This window comes from Folsomia candida, unplaced genomic scaffold (assembly GCF_002217175.1).
Source record: "Folsomia candida strain VU population unplaced genomic scaffold, ASM221717v1 Fcan01_Sc003, whole genome shotgun sequence".
Classification (NCBI taxonomy): Eukaryota; Metazoa; Arthropoda; class Collembola; order Entomobryomorpha; family Isotomidae; genus Folsomia; species Folsomia candida.
In genome coordinates this window covers 15,310,714-15,328,886 of record NW_019091195.1, presented here as the reverse complement: position 1 = coordinate 15,328,886, position 18,173 = coordinate 15,310,714, and the positions used below count along the sequence as shown (strand labels likewise).

Sequence of the window (18,173 nt, the reverse complement as noted above, 5' to 3'; positions counted from 1 at the left end):
GTGCTCTGTCGTGCTGAGTGGTGACCCTTAATGATAATTCCTCCTCTTCCGAGTTCCGTCTTGCCTTGGACGACTTGAGAGTCGACTCTGATGTCCAGGAAGCAGATGGGCAATTGACCCACTTTCCTTCTCCTCCGCACCGCATCTGACGCTCTCGGGAGATGACTTCTTCTTCTCCAGTGGAGAAGGAAGACTTGACCGGCCCAAGTCCTGCATGGGCATTCTGCTCCCAAATACTGCTGCTGGGAGAAAAGAAATCTGGGTGTGTTTTCCAGATGGGGAACAATTAGACGCAGAGTTGGAGAAGGATAAGGGAAGTCTCAAGTGAAAAGGGTGACCACCTATTTGGGTTGAAACAAAGCGTGCATATTAACTTCGGACTTTTGACCTAAAAACTTTTCTGGAACTTGGTTGTTGGTGTATCCAACGGCATGAATTATGGTAAACGAGCATCATGAGCAGAGTAGAAAATTCTCAGATTTGGGCGAGGTTCTTGATCTCATGTTGCCTCCTTATGATTTGTGGTCTCGTTCGGAAGCTGTTGGATTTCTCCTTGGGTGAGTACCGTGCATGCTGGTCTGCCAGGACTCAACCCAGGTCGTCATCCCCCTCCCGTCTCAACAACTCTCCGCATTTAATCGTTCAAACCATGCATTTGAAACACTTTGCGTTCCTCCACGAAGCAGCCACCGCGTTGTTCTCGCCCTGTGCAAAGCGTATTTTTATGATTGGAGGACGTTGCCTGACGTACCCTGCAAACTGTACGAGCTGTAGGGGCTCCTTGCGTCGATTGCTGGGAGATATTTGTCGTCTCAGCTGACTGTCATGTCATGGTGCCCACGTATAAAAGAGATGTAGGACGTACCTGAGTCCTCAGATAGTCAGTCCTGGCTGCGGGCCTCGTCACACACGATCACTCTCATCATCAGAGCTCGTTGCATCCCTTCTTCTTCGTCTTCAGCCCCACTCACTTGGTCGTCACCTTTCCTTGGTCTTCTCGTAATATAATCTTTTCAGCTCGGCTCAGCCACTTCTCACTTCACATCCACCTTCACTCCTGTCCACTTCTTGGCTTGGTTGGTGAAGTAGACGTTGTGGTTGTCTCACATTGTGTCGTGGTTCTCTCTTCTCCGGTCACCCCACTAAAGCAGCCAGTGTTCCCTGTCTCCTCCTCCCCCACACACAAGCACGACACGAGTCCACTGCGGAGATTGATTTTCAAAAACTTCTGAGACTGACTAATTGTTAAGCCGTGATAATTAAACGACACAAGATGCTCATCTTCTCCAAAGCGGTGAGTTTGCTGATGGGGAGTGAATTGTGCTGGACACTCGTCAGCTTCCTCCTCGTCCTCGCCCTCGTCAGAGTCGTCCAACTCGTGCTCTACCTGAGAAAACTGCCCCCCGGTCCTTGGGGCGTCCCCTTCCTCGGATTTCTACCCTTCCTCAACGGCATCCCACACCTCCAATTCAACGACATGAGCAAAAAGTACGGCTCGACCTTCTCCGCCAGACTGGGCAACCAATTGCTCGTCGTCCTCTCGGACTACAAGAGTATACGGAAGGCCTTTCGCAAGGAAGCCTTTTCCGGAAGGCCGGAAAACGAGATCTCTGCCATCATTGAGGGATACGGTGAGTTAAGCCTTGTTTATGCTCTAATTTATGGATTATTTGGGGCACAACGTGAGACTCGGGGTCAAATTGAGACTTTTCTTGTCCAGAGCTAAGACACAATGGGCATTCTTTTTTTAATGAACAATCATAATCATCACCATCCACGCAGTCATATAGCAACACTCAAATGTTAATTTGCAAATATATTCATGAGCGCATGCGAGATGAATGGTCGCGTCTCAAAAATTGAGACTGAGGACATTTTAGTAATAAGTTAACTGCGATACTGAGCCAAGCATGTGAGTCCAACAAGTGGTTCTACATGTGTAAATATACATAGAAAAGCAAATATAGACCGTAAGCGACCGTCCTAAATAGCATAAAAGTATATTCCATCCTCCTTCACATGGCTACATATATTTTCTATCGATATCTTTATACATGCAAAGTTGTGGCTGTTCTTCTCGCGCAAATTTAAGCACTTGCTTATTTAGAGCGGATGCTTTATGAATGATAATCACATTCGTATCGGCAGGATTATCATAACATTTCGTACCAACATCGTCACATGGGGTGATCTTGTTTGCAAATATTTTGCAGTTCTGCAATTATTGCAAGGGCGTCCGTCAGTCATCATTGTAAGTGCTGCATGGCATGCCATTCTTACCAATTCAGAATATGAACTTGTTGCACATTTCAAACTGACATAAACTAAATGTTGTTGGTTCAATATTATATTTTAAATGAACAATGTGTGCAATTTGGCTGCAATTGTTAAAGGGCATGCAAATTTTGTTTAAGATTCTCTTTTCAATCGATTGTTTAATGCTGGGTTGTTTAGGATATGGATCGCTTGTAACTTTCACCCAAACAAAAGTGGGTTCATGGCCGAGTCGAGTTTTGGAATTTGAGACAAGTTAAATATACGCATGACTTTTGGTCATTTGGAAGGTGTGGAAATCATATTGAGTAAAACACTATATTTAGAAATGCATGGAAAGTGCATAATACGACCATTTCCAGAACTTACTCGTATTCCAGTACGTCAATCATGCATGTTTCTGTTCCGGTTTTGACAAGGATGAATAAAATTAAGTAGCGATCTCATCCCCACGTGTCACCCTCGTATTCAGACTAAAATTCCGTTAAAGCTTGACATGCCGTACTCATTTAAATTCCGGAGAAACTAAGTCTAAATGTAGTGCATTTGCAATTCCATCCCCACATTTTTATTACGACATACCTAAATAAACAAAAGCTGAAGGCATGGTCGTCGGGTGAATGAACGAAATCGACATTTGCAAAGCTCGCCAATTCCTTAAGCCATTGTCCCGACGAGAAATATTATCATGATTTATACTTTATTTATACTTTTATCACTTTCGTCTCGTTACTCATGCAATTTTTGTATTCCTCTTTCCACACCTTGCTCATTGAAGGGTGGTAGAAAAATCAGTCTGGTTCGCGGAACTGGGAAAGTCGGTCATAAAACACGATGAGAATGAGTCAATCATTTATTGACGAATGCTAATTCCTTTCCTGGAAGCGATGTTTTACAAAATTTATTACAATTCAGAAATAAAAATGCTTAAAATACGTTGACCCCTTCATAATTCGAAACATTATAACCTACCTCACTCCAAAATTAGCATAATTGTTACATTATTTCACCAGAATTATGGAAATAGGAGGCGACTGTCGAGCAAAATGTTGAGCTGAAATTCAAGTCTTTGGGAAACAATGCTTTCTGGTATCAAAAGCTATGCTGATGATATGCACACGAATGTCTACGGCTTTACATTGCATGGGATGAACCCATGTGTGGATTTCCTCGGTAGTGGAGGTAGCAAAGGCCTCTCAGTAAATAATATTTTAAGGTGGTCCTTGATTTCTTATCGGGTTGAATGAACTATCTCATCCCGAACTCGTGGAGACGGACAGTTCAGTTGGTCGGATGCATCGAATTGCCTCCCATTGTTGTCCTGATAAAGAAGCCGGGCGGGGAGGAGGATGTAAAAAGACAGGTAAAAAGCGCTCCAGACTCGCACTCTCCAGGAGCAGCAGGCCACGATCTCAAAGTCCACTGACCCCTTCGTTCCGTAGTTTTATTATATTTGTGTATGCCTCCAAATCCCAAACTGGATTTTGTGTGAGAAAAAGTAGGAGGAGGAGTAGTTTATTTTTTACTGTCGTTAAAAATGCCCTGCTGGAGAATTTTGAACCCTCACTTGCTGCAGCGTCCATGGGTTCATCACCACCAACGGACGTTTAGCAGGTTCCATTTGAGGAGCATATGTCGGTCCGATGTCCGACTCAGGTCCCTCCATCCGCTGGCTTGCTGAGATTAGCCCTTCCTTCCCAGTCATCTAATAAAAATTAAAAAAACTGAGACCCAACAACGTTTCATGATGTGTTTAGAGATAGATTTTCGTTAAAAAAAAGTGGACACGCAAGCTTACATACGACTTATACTAATTTTACTCTTCCTTCCTCTGATTTCAGGCGTGGTGAATGTGGACGGCAAGTTGTGGAAAGAACAGAGAAAGTTTTTACACGAGCAGCTTCGTCGCTTCGGAATGAAACAGGTGGGAGCTGGAAAGGAGCAGTTGGAAGCCAGAATTATGGTGAGACACTCAATCAGCTTTATTATTCATTCATTAATAAATCGGAATGAATCTGAATTTGCAGAATGAGGTGTCCCACTTTTTGGCTCAACTATCCGAGGAACCGGTCGGATCTCCGCTAAGTCTGAACAATGCTCTGACGCTGTCCTTCTCCAACATGATCTGCTCCCTCCTCATGAGCGTCCGCTTTTCCAGAAACGATCCCCGCTTCAAACGCTTCATGGGGCTCATTGAAGAAGGCTTTCAACTCTGCACGTCCACCGGAGCTTCTAATTTCATCCCTTGTCTTCGTCACCTTCCTCGACTCCAGGCTCTCAACGTCAAAATACAAGCTGTACGAATTCAAGTACTTTTAGCTCTTACAGAGAAAAAGTTGCAGTTTTAATGTTTGACGTGATCTTTTGCAGAATCGGGACGAAATGTCCGAGTTTTTCCGAGATATTGTGGAGCAGCATAAGGAGACTTTTGACCCGTCCGACATCCGGGACGTGGTGGACACTTACCTGCTCGAGATTGAGATTGCCAAGCAGGAGGGCAGAGATATGGAGCTGTTCCATGGAAAAGACGCTGGTAAGCAGACACGTGAAGCGAGTTGGTTTGCATGGATGGATGTTTAGTAAGGCGTAGGAGGGTGGGTAGGTGGGTAGGAAGAGATTGTCTCATCTCAACCTACCTCAGCATCACCACATGCAGTTATAGTTTTCAAAAGTTATGATATCATCTTCAGGTGAAGAGTTTATAGATTCTTGGTGATTATCTCATTCTTTGGTTCACTTGGTGAATGAAATGAGCGTCAATTAAGGAACAAACCAGACCAGCTACTTATTACTTGTCTGGTTTACCAAGTCGACTCGAAAATCACGAGGAAAATGTTGTCCCTGGTTAATGGGTACAACAGCAGCCAGAGCCAATTTGTCTACCTCTTTTGCCCTTTTGACTCCTTGAAATTGTAAACTTTTGCTCGATTTCTTGTCAAGTCCGTGTTTTTCATTGACGAATCCTCTCTGAAGACCGTTCATTTCCCCCCTCGCATATCATCTAAGTCTCTGGTAATTCTAGCAAAATATAGGAATTATATACTAGTAGTAGGTACATGTAAGGCAATTGTACTACGTTGTAATTTGCTCATTGGTTGGTTGGTTGGCAGGCACATAGCTAAATACCGAATGTGCTAATAGTGCATGCTAAATAAATATGAGCAAGTGGATGAGTGAGGTACCTACACATCTGCCCAGCCTATGGACGCATATGCACCTCTGTAACTTTTACTAGATGTGCATATTTCTGTTTCCTTTAATAGTTGCAAATTTCTTTGCAAAATTCTTGAGCCAACAACAGGTTATAAAATTTGCTAATTAAGTATGTATGCGAATGTACGTATGCAGATATGGGCTGACTGAAGAAGAAAGATTTTTGGAATATTTTCAATTAAGCTATAATGTAGACATGTGAAATTAGTTGGTTAGGTGGTCCTATAGACGGATGGCTATGCTCGTTACATGGCCGCCGACACAAGTATTCAATAGTTGATAGAGATTTTTAACAAAGGCGAAACTATTGTATAATTGACGCTGCTGCAAGCCATCCAATTAAGTTGGCGTCGCGTCGCAATAAATTTATTATGTTTGTCATGATGCCAAAAGTGAACATGGATGGCGTCTGTTAAGTACAATAGCCATCCATCCATAATAATAAATAGTGCATGTATTTCTGACCCTGCTAATTTTATGAGTTTGTAAGCATTTCGTTGCTTGTACTTGCAGATCGTCAAATCTATCAAATTTTGGGAGACTTGTACTCGGCTGGAATGGAGACGACGAAAACCACGATGAACTGGGCCGTGTTGTACATGCTCCACTATCCCGACATCCTAAAGAAGGTCCAGAATGAGTTGGATGAGGTAATTGGACGACGACGAAACTGTGAACTTTCGCTTAACCATTTCTTTCCATAGTTTTCTGTTCAGAAATGTAATTAGTTTTTGGTCACTGTTCGCAGGTTGTGGGTCGCAACCGTCTCCCATCTTTAGAAGATCTCGCAAACCTGCCCTACACGGAGGCCACCCTGCTCGAAGTGTTTCGCCGTGCTTGCATCGTTCCTTTGGGGACTACACATTCCACAACGACGTGAGTCCTTCATAACCGAATCGACTAGAAATTCCCTCGCAAATTTATGCTTAACGCCACATTGTTTGCACCTGTAGTGACGTGATGCTGGACGGCTTCCTCATACCAAAGAACTCCCAAGTGATCCCACTCATCTACGCCGTGCACATGGACCCCACGCTCTGGTCTGAGCCAGAAAAGTTTGACCCCACGCGATTCCTCAACGCCAAAGGTCGCGTTGTGAAGCCCGAGTTTTACATCCCGGCACGGGACGCCGCATGTGTCTCGGTGACGTGTTGGCTCGTCACCAGCTCTTCCTCTTCTTCACCTCTCTCCTCCACGTCTTCGACATTGAGCCCGTGCAAGGGGCAACTCTCCCTGATCTCGTGGGCAAGAGTGCAGTCACCATCATTCCCGATGAGTACGAGGTCAGCCGCACTCCCTTAAACCCCATTTCATTACAACATTTAATCTATAAAAATTGGCAATTTTCAAACTAAAAATCCATTTCTTTCCACAGCTTTGCATGAAGCCAAGGAACCTCGAGTTGCTCAACAACTCTGTCAAATGTGATCAGTCCAATAATGCAGCCCCAAATGTGGCCAACTCCGAGAAGAGGAACATTGGTCAACACTGAAGCAGCAGGGGAACAAAGATATGTGACGAGATGATGACGACTGACTCGGTCCGTCTGGTCGGAATCTTATTCACTCCTCAAATCCAATATCGATGATCAATCAATCAATCAATTATATTCACCAGTTCGTTGCGCCAGTGCCATTTTATGTATTACCTCAACAACTACTCAGCTCAGGTCATGCCCACCTATGTATCCACCAGTACCAAGGCCACGGCCCCCCTTCCCCCCCACCCCTCGTGGTTTACTGGTTTGGTTGTATCACCATCTTCATAAATATTATGATCAAGTGATTCGTGGTGTCACCTCCCACATTTACCACAAACTAAACCCCTTCAATGTTTGCTATATTATGTTTGCAACTATTTATCGCATTGATGCAGGGATTCTTGTTTTTTGGCGACTTTATTGACCCACCGACTTTTTAAAACAAAAAAACTATATAAATGTACACACACACAAGCACACACACCGACTCGAGTCAGTTCACCAACCAACCATCCTGTAATTGTCCCTTTAGTGATTGATATGCCCTGTGCAAATTGCTCACAGCACTCAAATACGCAAAATGCATACCTGTATGCGTATGTATGTACGTGTATGACGACGACCCTGGGAAAAATTCGGCCAGGGTTCGGTTATGAATGCATTTATTTACACAACACATTTACACAATATCTTAAAAGTTAGGATGACAATATCGACGATAAAGCTCATCCGCAGTCAGGTTTATTTTTTGATCCCACCGAGTTACCGAATATACCTTTAAATAGCCTAGAATTGAATTAAGTGTCACAGCAGCCACGTGACATTTTAATTTCACCCTTATCTCAGCTCTACATAAGTATAAGGCACACGTTAATTAATGCGTGTAATTATAATTACTCAGGTGACTTTGACAGTTTCACAGGCAAAACTTACCCGAAAAAGGGACAAGCTGAGATTGGTTGGTGTTCCTTATCAATGTTTTTATATTACCACTTTTTTGCACGTAGGCTAGAAAATTATATAATAGTTTTTTTTTTAGATATCTATAATAAGTAATAGTGTAATAGTCTTGTAAGTATTTATTGCCCTAGAGCTTAGTTAATTATAATTATCCTTTTAATTATTACTTAGAGATTTAAAATAAATATGACCAAACGACTATTCGTGTTGGTCAAATGTGTCAATTGAGAAAGCGAGAAAGTAAGACTTTCACTCAAAACATGTCAAAGTGTTGGGATTTTGCATTCTGGTGAATTCTGCTTTCTAGTCACGACGACGACGATATTCACTGGATACACTTTCTCCTAATGCTAATCCATAAATAAAATTTGCAAAAGAAAAAAGAGATGAAATTATTTGTCCAAAAAAATTGCAGTTTTAAATTTTGAGTTATGAATGTATATTTACGTAGTCCTAAATTTTATCATTACCCTCTGTCACTTGTCTAAAACTCGTTCTCATGATGACCATGAGTACTTGTGTAATGTAAAAAAACTACAATGATTGCGATTAATATTTTAATTGGTTTAATTATGAACCACTTTGAACCACTGTAATCGTTTTTAGTAAATGTTCTTAGTAAATTATTCATACATACATTTCGTTGTAAACTACTTGCTTATGTTGAAAAATATATTTTAAAAAAATGATACACGTTTAAAAAACTTTCTTAACGCGTTTTTGAAAATGTATGCAATTGGGCTTTCTAATCTGTATGCAACATAACATCTTGAGCATGCAATTTTCATAAAGCACAAGTCTGTTTCAACAGAACAGAACACGTAAGTTTTGCATAATTGGTTTTTATTACTTGCTCAAAGTATATTAGATACATGTTTTTATATGTCGCCCATTATCCGTCGGGCACTTGTTTCAAACAAATTTATTGAGTAAAATTGTTTCTGGTCAACGGTTGTATGAGATAAGATTAAAGTATTTAATTAAAAGAAAAAGCAGCTCAACCTTGAATAAAGCTTGGAAAATAGGGAGACCTGAATCAGTCAAGTATTTGCATAAAATTACAAAATTTTATTCCCAAGAATCGTCCGTGACAGCAGGTTTGGGAGGGGATGAGTTATAATAACGAGGTCTTTTATTGAAACCATTGTCCTGGTCATCATCGTCGTTCTGTCTTTTTGCTCCATAACCCCCACGACCACCTCCACCACGGCCCCTGCTGGACCCATAACTCTCTTCGCCAAAGGAGGGCGACCCACCACCACCCCGAAAACCACCTCTAAAACCACCCCCACCACCATCACTACCGCCTCGACCCCCACGACCCCCACCTCCTCGTCCCCTGGAAGATCCCCTTGAGTCACCTCGACCTCCTCCTCCAAATGAATTCGATGAACCGTAGCTATCATTACCACCACCACCACCTTGACAATGAAAAATAATATTAATGTAGAGTGGTTAAGGTAATGTCCTGCTGTTGCAGTGTATTATCCAATGTTAAATTGAGAATAGGATAGTTTGTTACCTCCTGGCTTTGAGCTTTTGCATTTGAAACACTCTGATCGACTGGCGAAATTGGAAAATCCGCAGTCACAATTCCAATCTTCGCCACGCTGTCCTCCTCCACCGCGTCCACCACCACGGCCCCCTCGTCCTCCTCGTGATGATCCACCAAAATCATCACGACGCCCTCCGTAAGAATTGGCTGGAGTGCTATCTCCGCCACCACCTAATACCCAATGGCACCATGAGCAAATAGTACTTTATTCAATCAATGCTGGTAGTAAAAATTACCTGGTTTAGAGCCTTTGCATTTAAAACACTCTGATCTGCTGGCAAAGTTGGAAAATCCACAGTCACAATTCCAATCCTGACCTCGAGAACCTCCTCCTCCTCCCATTCCACCTCCACCAAATGAACCCCATGAGCCGCTATCATTGCCACCACCACCTCCGCCTTGAAAGTAACGTAAATAAAAGTTGTTCATGTAGTGACTTGTTATGTAAAATTGAGAATATTAAAAAAATGTTGACACCTCCAGGCTTTGAGCTTTTGCATTTAAAACATTCCGATCGGCTGGCGAAATTGGAAAATCCGCAGTCACAATTCCAGTCTTCCCCGCGAGGTCCTCCCCCACCACGTCCAGCACCCCGACCCTCTCTTCCCCCTCGGGATGATCCACCAAAATCATCACGACGCCTTCCGAAAGAGCAAGTCGGAGTCGTATCTCCGCCTCCACCTAACATCCAATCACACCGTAAGCAAATTATGATAATCTATTTAATTGACGTCGACAGTATTACCTGGTTTTGAGCCACAATTCCAATCATCGGCTCGAGAACCTCCTCCAACTCCGTCTCCTCCAGGCGAATTCCAATCGTCGTTGCGGTCTTCGCTGCTACCACCGGCTTGAAAATTAAAAAGAATAGATTTTAGAGTTGCCTTGCTATGTCAAATTGGGAATGTTATGGATGGTCAGATACCTTCTGACTTCACGGGGTCTGCAGTTCTACATCTGAAGGTCAACTGTGGAGGTATCATTCCTGCGATGTGGCCCCTGTCCAGGAATATGCTTCCCACAAGCTGGACTGGTTGGTGCCCACTCAGAGGAGCAGAAGACGCGAGTGAGGGCACGAGCTGATGTTGATCCAGCTCGATAAACACTTTCCCAATCAACTCTGGTGACTTGCAAACGGAACGTTCCAACTTAATTTCAGCCGGTGTGGTTGAAGGTGAAGGTTGTTCCGATTTGGTCCCGACGTCGTCATCATCGTCACGGAATGATGTCGCAGTTTCGGTTTCGCCTCTTCGTCTTGGATCAGGAGCATAGGTAGCTGGGGACGTGATTGGGACGACTATTTTAGGAAGACCGTCGTGAGCTTTCTCAGGCAGCTCAAAATTTGTACTGTCCGTCACGGATTTGGAATTTGGGGCTGCTGTAGGTGCAGGCTCAACTGCCTCCACAACAATGTCCTCTGCCACACCCATTCCTTTGTTTTGGCGTTGAGGACAGGTTAAGAAATTTCGAATTAAAACCTATTCCGTTTGAGGCGGAAGGGAAAATGACGACCTGAGAGGAATAGCTTGTTCTCTTTAAAACTAGAAAATGTAGGCAAATACTAGAAAATGCGGGGATTGTTGGGAGTGTAAACTGTTAAAAGTATATTTAGTCCTTAGCACAGTATCCAGTAGGCTCATACAGACACTAAATACATGAAATTCAATATGAATGATATGCTGATACATGAAATGCAAATCAAGTTCTGTGAGCAAGAGAAAAAATGTCAGAGGTGCAACCTCACTCATAAGCCAAATGTCAACCAAAACGTCCAATTCTACAATCTACTTTTCTATCGGCTTCAGGTAATCGATAGAACGATGTGTATGTAGTGTGTGATTTGGTTTAGCTTAGTTTGGTTACGTATTCATACAAGGCTCAAACCTTAATAATGAGAAATTGAGTTAGTAAGATGAGCACAAAACTACACGGGCAGCGAATTGTTGTCAAGTAGTTTAAATACATTTAATATCAATTTGTTGCGGGTTACCGGTTTTCGACGAAACTTACAAATACAACCTTACGCAAATGTTACTTTATACTCAACTAATTAAGTAGTAGTGAGCAATGTAGCCGAGATTATCGCCCATGAACACTTTGGGTATATTAAAAATGAGCCTGCAGCCAACTGCAGGAACATAATAGTCTGGTACGTAATGTGGACAAATGATAAGTCAAACAGTAAAATAAATAACATAAAATAACAGTCGAAAAGAGAAATACATCATAATAGCATCAGTATCATACACGAAAAATGTCATGAGAATGGAATGAGTCAAGATAAATTCATAAAATCAGAGTCACGAACCCCCTAAAAAAATAGCCAGATGAACAAAATGGATAAAACGGGATAAAGAATAAGTAAATAGGGCCAGTCAAGCAATTTTTAAGCAGTTGGGCCACATCGCCTGGCTACAAGTCCAACTTTTATCCAAGGCTAAGTGCAGCAAAGTCGTCGTCATCGTGTAATGAGGACTCGTTAATCGACAACGGAGAGTCAGTCACAGACGGAGAAGCACCACGTCGACCACGAGAACCCTCAGAGTTCTTGATTCGCTGTAAAGGGCCCTTTCTACTAAAAGGAAAAGCAAAACGAAAAATAAAATAATAAAGAAAGTATAAAAATAAATACATAAATAAACAAAATTAATAAGTGAGGGACGAATGTCCTTTCTCTGTGTAGCCACACCTCTTGGGAGAAATTTTTTCAGTCCCTTTCTTGGTATGTTTTCGCTTTCGCTCCATCGTCCAGTCTTCGTCGTCTTCATCCTCTTCGAAATGCTCTTCTTCAGAAGCAACGTCGCCATTCTGCACAAAATTATATATGTAATCCTAATTCTAATATTGAGTTCAATTTCAGAAATAAAGCATACTTGGAAATCTAATAATCTCGTGTTATTAATTTAACTAACCTGATGACTTTGACTGGAAACCGCCGATCCTGCAGCACTATTCCCTTGATGTGACGACGCTTTTTCGTGCCCCTGAGAACCACTCCCAGTCGATCCATTTCCATTCTGAGAGTTCTGACTCGAAGACCCTTGAGCAAGTCGACGACTCGCGATACGAGAACTGTTCCTACCCATTCCCATACACTTTTCTAAATGCGGTGCGAACCTTTGAGCAGCCAAGGTTCTACGACAGCGAGGACATTCACATTCAAAATTAAACTTTTTTGCTAACGGCTCGCCAAAAATGTCCACACCCGGCGCATCCACCACCTGGTGTTCTAGTTGGACATCCTCCAGTACGCCGAGTCCTTCAAGCTCCCCCCATCGCATCAATCGTCCAGTCTCTTTCCCAATAAAAAATGCTTCTTCTTCAATCAGAAGAGTGGTCATTTCATGAATCGCAGATTTCAAGATAGCCTTAAATTGTGCAAAAAAATGTATCATAAGTACCCAGCAACTAATTATTTATAATGGTACAAGTAAACTAATTTCTTACACTGCTCGTCGTAGCCCCTGCTCGAATGTTGTTGTTATTGTTAATAATATTGTTATGATGCCGGTCTCGATCTCTCTCCCGTTCTCGTTCCCTTTCGCGATGCTCCCGGTCATGCCTACAAAACAGATTTAAAACAAAACAATAAAAACATTATAATCATGCTTTACCATTTTTATTATCGTTTCTGAATTTAAACAACTCACACTACTGTGCGTTGGGGGCTTCGATGTTCATTATTAATATGCCGATCCCGGTCACGATGTCGTTCACTGCGATGTTCTCGATCACTGTGTCGATCCCGGTCATGTCGGTCGCGATTCATGGCTGCCTTTTTCCCCCCCGTCTTAAAATCGTGCTCACCGAAGTGGCGAGTGCAACTATAGAAAACCTAGAAAATTGGAGACGAGCAAATAATCAGTATCCATTTGATTGCTGTGTATATTTGTTGTATATATTTCACTAATTACAAAAAGAAGTAAGGCTTAACGCTGGAAACCACTGAAAATCTTCTCTGTGTCTGCCCTCCTTCTCTACTACCTCACTACCTGCGAGTAACAAGGTACCATTTCCTACTTTAACTGATAAACCATTTATCATACAGAGCCGATGAAATGGTAGCTCGAGTTATATTAGAATGCACGGACTCTACATAATTTTATGTATCACACTACAAACACAGAAATCCAGACTATCTCTCTCTCTCTAAAACATCTCCACAAAAGTGTTAATTTACATATTCTACGGACAAAAGTAATGTACAAAGTAGCTTACCAGAAATCCCTTCCAACTATAATACTGTGTCTTGACTAATGTTAATAAACGACGACGGAGAGCCGCCTTTTTCTGGTCCTCCCCTCCTCTCCGGATCCGAATGTGCAGGCCTCACCTGCCCCGAGGACTAGAGGGGTGAACCATTGTCAATGTCTTGTCCTAAGTTTCAAATTCTTATCCTATTAACCGGAAGAATGCACAAGTCAAGAGTTGCCCAATTCGAGCTGGTCAATGTTATGCGGTTCCCGTAAGCGAGTTTTGGCTGCTGAGTTCTCTCTATTTTTAAGATGGCCAGGTTAAAATTCGAGGGTGGCGCTGGGGCATCTCGACAGCAAATCGCAACAAAGAAACTCACAAAAATAATTACATAACAATCAGGATTATTTCAAATTCCTTTTTAAGGTCAGGTCAGCCCTATGTGAGCCACGTGTCTTTCATTTTTTTCTTAATATGAGATTATAAATGTGGTGGTGGTGCAAAAAAAACAAACACATTTCAGCTCTCATGAACTCTTGCCGGCTTAACTTGTCAGGTAATGATGATGATCATCGCGGGAAGTGATACCCAAAATCTACAGAATCATTCACATCATTATCGTAAACAAAATAGGAGAGAGTGAGATCAATATTTTGTAGAAAAAAATTGAGTCAAATTAGAAATTTGATGGATCAGTGGATAAAATATAAAGTAAATGCATCCATCGACTCGGTGCAATTAAGATAAAAAAAACGGTAATTGAGGGCATCATACATTACGCTGTGACTGCTGGGGTGAGAATGTGTTAATGATATCTTTTGTTATTTTTTAGGAGGAAAGGTCAAGTTCAATCATAATGCAATGTTGCGGTTTTTATGACATGTTTTGTTTTGTTCAGAGGTTTGTTATTATTATGCTTTTTAAAAGGACAATGGAAGTAGTTTAATAATGGGATGATTCTGGTTTGGTTGAGTTTTTAAATGGCAGGGGCTGATGTTTATTTAGGCTTAAAGTTCAAAATTGAACCGTGAAAAGAATTAGTTTGACTTGAGGTATTTAATCTAATCATGCATGGCATCATAATTTATGAATTTTTCCTTATCCGGGTAGTGACGTTGAGGCGAAGTTGGTACGTTTGAATGACAGACTTGAGATGAACTATTTTCCTGAAAATAGAACAAAAATTGTTGACAAAAATGTAACATACACATTTTTTTAATTTCCCATAATAAAAAGATTGACTTACCAATCTTTGAGGCTACAACTTTTTTCCTTCTCCTTTAAAACGGCACGAGCAGTGTCCAGCGTACTTTGCAACTTGACATAGCATCGTCTGAGACACAAGATAGTGCATCAACCATTAAGTGATTTTCAAATTGCGTTATTATTTTATAAATAGTAAAACACCTTAAATTCCCCAATGCTGAGTGCAGCAAACTACACTTCTTACAAGGACGGTCGTTCTGGACCTTTTTCTTCACTGGCAAACTGACTGCTCCGTATAAATCGTAAACCCGATTGCAATGTTGTCTGCAACTTGGACATGTAGTGTGCCCCCTGCAAGAAGAGAATTGCCAGATTGGGTGTCAAATAAGTAAGGGAATCATTTTATTCATTTTGTACTAAAATATGAGAAACATAAATAAAAGAAAACAACCTCTCTTGCCACTGGGCGACGCACTTCCGGTGGAAAACGTGGCCACAATCGGCTACCATGCAGAGCTGAGTTTCATTGGAATTGAAAACATGCGAATCATCACTGCATATTGGACACTCGAAATCCATCTGTTTTGACCGAGTCTGGAAATTAGCCAATTTTCAGAGATGTAGGTTACGGGGAATTACTAAATGAATTGGTACCTTTGTTTAGAAATCCACGAGAAGTCTTGGCTGTATGGAACCTACGCTTTCCAAAAGCCTATTGAATAAGCTCATTGGACTCTGACTAGAAGCTGCAATGATGCTGAGCTTCCTCTTTCCAGAATTTGCTTATCTGCCAGACTTATACATTCTTCGTCCAGCATTGCTTCACGTCAGCATCAGTGATTCTTATTCATTTCATTCTCAGTTCGGTCTAACACATGAATTTCTTCAACGTAGATAAACAAAACCAATTTGCATTAAGGTGAGCCATCCAAATCCAAACAGATATTTATACCTATGATACGGCACGCTGTCACCATTATTCCTCCCCTCTATGCACATGTGTTATTAGTGTGTATTGAAAGGTGTATAGTAAATATTAATAGTCTGTGATTGATACGCAGTTCGAAAAATTTCGTCGCCATGCCATAGTTTCGCCATTTCTCGTCCGATTTGCATGAAATTGAGCACAATTCTTCTTATTGGTGTTGTCGACATGTCGCAAGCTCCCACCCACCGCCATCCCCTCTTTTTCGCCAAATATCGTCGCCATGTGATAATTTCGGCAATTCTCGTCCGATTTCCATCAAATTTAGACAGACATTTCTCATTGGTTTTATCGACGTCTCAACGTCAGACCCACCGTCACCCCCTTGGTTTGGATAAATTTCGTCGCCATGCCGTAATTTCAGCATTTATCCTCCGTGTGGCTAAACGTATTAGGAAGCTAAAAAACACAATCTCATTGGAGTTAGATACTAAAAAATCACATCTTCTTTAAACTCTGCAATTATTAAGCAATCAGCTCACTTCTTTCTTGTTGCTGCGTTATCTGTATTCATTTTCCGTTGGCATCTGTAGTAGAGGACGATAAGGACGGTTCACGCGTTCACATTCCTCTGTACCCATTCTTCTCTGCAACTTCTTAATATAATTCCACCCCTATCTCCTCCTTCCCTTGTGTTCTTTATCGTAATGATAAGATGCCCAATAAATAATTAGAGATTAGATAGCATCGCATCCCTCTCCTTCTGGCTGGTGTACCTGAGGAGGGAGCAATTAGTCTTTGTGGTTCTTTTCGGCAAGTGATAAAATCAAATCTGCACATGCTACATCTCCCACTCCGACAACACAATGCATCTTCTTGGTTGTCCAGTTTTTTACCTGATTCCCTGTCTTCCTCTCTCTCTCTCGTCCTTGTTCTTCCCATTTCTTCCCATGTGCATATGTCATGTTGATTTTACTCTTGGAGACGACGATGTCGGAGGAGGTAAACTTTATGAGAAATTGTGCAACGCCAGGAGACGAAGAAATAAGGCGTCATATCGTGTCCAACAATTTATTTATGGGCATAAATTACGCCACCAAAAAGTAACGCTTCACCTACTCAGCGTCAGAAGCAGGATAAGACCAGCCATGCAGTTTTCCAAGCTACGAAATGAATTGGACGGAGCAGGGCCAAAGTAAAGAAAGGCCGCACCATCAGAACTGTTCATGATCCACATAGCCAAACAATCCTCCAGGTCCTCTCTTCCAGTCGCGTCGTATTTTCCGCCACGCCACTGAATCACGACCCTTCAATCCTTATTCGACCAAACCAACCAAGTCGTGAATTATGATTGGAATCAAAAATCGAGGCGAAATAATGAATTGAAAAAGTGCATGATTTTATATTCTTATTCTTCTCATCGGATTCTCCTCTGCACAGACTGAAGCTGAATCACACTAGTCTATGCAACCCTCTCATTAAGTATTAACCATTCTGCTCATCCATCTCTATTCCCTTTATTCATAAAAAAAGTATGCGCAGGGAGGAATCATTGTTAAAATCTACCAAGTTTCCAGGAGGAGGCATCTGTGTTTGTTCTATTGGTTGCAACACAGCACAGGAGTAACGACGACGATTTGTACAAGCCGTTCGTTACCAGAGATGAAGTACATTTTATTACAGTAATGAAATACCACTTTGCATACCTCACCATCATACAAATCTCGCCACTTAAGCTATGATACTCGTACGTTGTTGAGGATGGATGGATGGATGGTTGGCATCTGTTAAAAAAACTTTATTGTTTTCGCTCTTCAAACTCAGTCACTTATTACTCACTAGCTCACGACGAGGATGTTGAATCATTTCAAGTAAGATGCTCAATGCACACACTGCAATTGTGAGAGTGAAGAGTAAAATACTGCAATTTAATCCGAGCCCAGGCTGATGATATGCGAATGCTCTTCTTATCTTGTCCAGACAGGTAAATCAAGTCTTATATACGTTCTAATCGCTGATAATAAAAGTGCACATCATAATATTTACCACTCGTACAGACGTATCTCCATGCTGAGCGTGTGAACTATCCTCCATTCCATCGTCTCGTTGCCATTGTCCAAAACTTTGCTCAACTTTTTTGTTTCACTCAAATCTGAATCCAAACCCAACGCACCCGTCGACTCCTTTCCCTTTCCATCACAGTTCCAGAAAAAGCAAGCAAGCATTACTCCTCAAAGGACAACTTGGGACAAAGGAACGAAGACGTCGTGTTTTTCTTCTTTTGAAATGTGTGGTCTTTCTTTTTTATTAAGGGAAGCCATTGGTCTCTCTAGTCTTACGTAAGAATAGATGATGATGGTGCAAGG

At 41.8% G+C, this 18,173-nt stretch overlaps 4 protein-coding genes across 7 annotated transcripts; 1 reads left to right on the top strand and 3 right to left on the bottom strand.

Annotated features, from left to right (window-relative positions):
* The first annotated feature begins 862 nt into the window (after positions 1-862).
* LOC110847368 (cytochrome P450 18a1-like) lies at positions 863-8,616 on the top strand. Its single transcript, XM_022094303.2, is given in 9 exon segments — positions 863-1,631; positions 4,116-4,237; positions 4,302-4,571; positions 4,645-4,807; positions 6,001-6,137; positions 6,236-6,363; positions 6,441-6,604; positions 6,607-6,770; positions 6,863-8,616. Coding segments are annotated over 9 exon segments (1,623 nt in total). The 5' UTR covers positions 863-1,273; the 3' UTR covers positions 6,980-8,616.
* A 133-nt stretch (positions 8,617-8,749) lies between these two features.
* LOC110846374 (loricrin) lies at positions 8,750-11,143 on the bottom strand. The gene is made up of 6 exons (XM_022093096.2): positions 10,408-11,143; positions 10,228-10,332; positions 9,960-10,163; positions 9,719-9,880; positions 9,450-9,653; positions 8,750-9,348 (listed from the first exon to the last, which is right to left on the bottom strand). Exons 1-6 carry the CDS (start codon positions 10,910-10,912, stop codon positions 8,996-8,998), a joined length of 1,533 nt encoding a protein of 510 aa, XP_021948788.1. The 5' UTR covers positions 10,913-11,143; the 3' UTR covers positions 8,750-8,995.
* A 279-nt stretch (positions 11,144-11,422) lies between these two features.
* LOC110846001 (SAGA-associated factor 11 homolog) lies at positions 11,423-13,926 on the bottom strand. 3 transcript variants are annotated; one of them, XM_022092588.2, is made up of 6 exons: positions 13,701-13,926; positions 13,133-13,317; positions 12,930-13,044; positions 12,395-12,850; positions 12,172-12,290; positions 11,423-12,054 (listed from the first exon to the last, which is right to left on the bottom strand). In XM_022092588.2, the coding sequence occupies exons 2-6, from the start codon at positions 13,249-13,251 to the stop codon at positions 11,910-11,912; spliced, it is 954 nt and encodes a 317-aa protein (XP_021948280.1). In that variant the 5' UTR covers positions 13,252-13,317; positions 13,701-13,926; the 3' UTR covers positions 11,423-11,909. The 3 variants fall into 3 exon arrangements, with proteins under 3 accessions (XP_021948280.1, XP_021948276.1, XP_021948277.1); XM_022092584.2 differs by having other exon boundaries at positions 11,423-12,057; positions 13,701-13,924; XM_022092585.2 differs by lacking the exon at positions 13,701-13,926 and adding an exon at positions 13,397-13,474 and having other exon boundaries at positions 11,423-12,057.
* A 718-nt stretch (positions 13,927-14,644) lies between these two features.
* On the bottom strand, positions 14,645-15,722 carry LOC110847477. 2 transcript variants are annotated; one of them, XM_022094427.2, is made up of 5 exons: positions 15,537-15,722; positions 15,334-15,476; positions 15,084-15,233; positions 14,923-15,009; positions 14,645-14,842 (listed from the first exon to the last, which is right to left on the bottom strand). In XM_022094427.2, the coding sequence occupies exons 2-5, from the start codon at positions 15,459-15,461 to the stop codon at positions 14,761-14,763; spliced, it is 447 nt and encodes a 148-aa protein (XP_021950119.1). In that variant the 5' UTR covers positions 15,462-15,476; positions 15,537-15,722; the 3' UTR covers positions 14,645-14,760. The 2 variants fall into 2 exon arrangements, with proteins under 2 accessions (XP_021950119.1, XP_021950120.1); XM_022094428.2 differs by having other exon boundaries at positions 15,334-15,461; positions 15,537-15,689.
* Between the last annotated feature and the right edge of the window lie 2,451 nt (positions 15,723-18,173).

Coding starts and splice junctions, on each gene's coding strand:
- LOC110846374 (XM_022093096.2), bottom strand. CDS start 10,912: ATGGGTGTGGCAGAGGACATTGTTGTGGAGGCAGTTGAGCCTGCACCT. Junction 10,333..10,407: donor AGACCCCGTGAAGTCAGAAG/GTATCTGACCAT, acceptor TTAATTTTCAAG/CCGGTGGTAGCAGCGAAGAC. Junction 10,164..10,227: donor GAATTGTGGCTCAAAACCAG/GTAATACTGTCG, acceptor ATTGGATGTTAG/GTGGAGGCGGAGATACGACT.
- LOC110846001 (XM_022092584.2), bottom strand. CDS start 13,251: ATGAATCGCGACCGACATGACCGGGATCGACACAGTGATCGAGAACAT. Junction 13,045..13,132: donor AGCCCCCAACGCACAGTAGT/GTGAGTTGTTTA, acceptor TCTGTTTTGTAG/GCATGACCGGGAGCATCGCG. Junction 12,851..12,929: donor CAGGGGCTACGACGAGCAGT/GTAAGAAATTAG, acceptor GCACAATTTAAG/GCTATCTTGAAATCTGCGAT.
- LOC110847477 (XM_022094427.2), bottom strand. CDS start 15,461: ATGGATTTCGAGTGTCCAATATGCAGTGATGATTCGCATGTTTTCAAT. Junction 15,234..15,333: donor GTCGCCCAGTGGCAAGAGAG/GTTGTTTTCTTT, acceptor CTCTTCTTGCAG/GGGGCACACTACATGTCCAA. Junction 15,010..15,083: donor TCAGCATTGGGGAATTTAAG/GTGTTTTACTAT, acceptor CTTGTGTCTCAG/ACGATGCTATGTCAAGTTGC.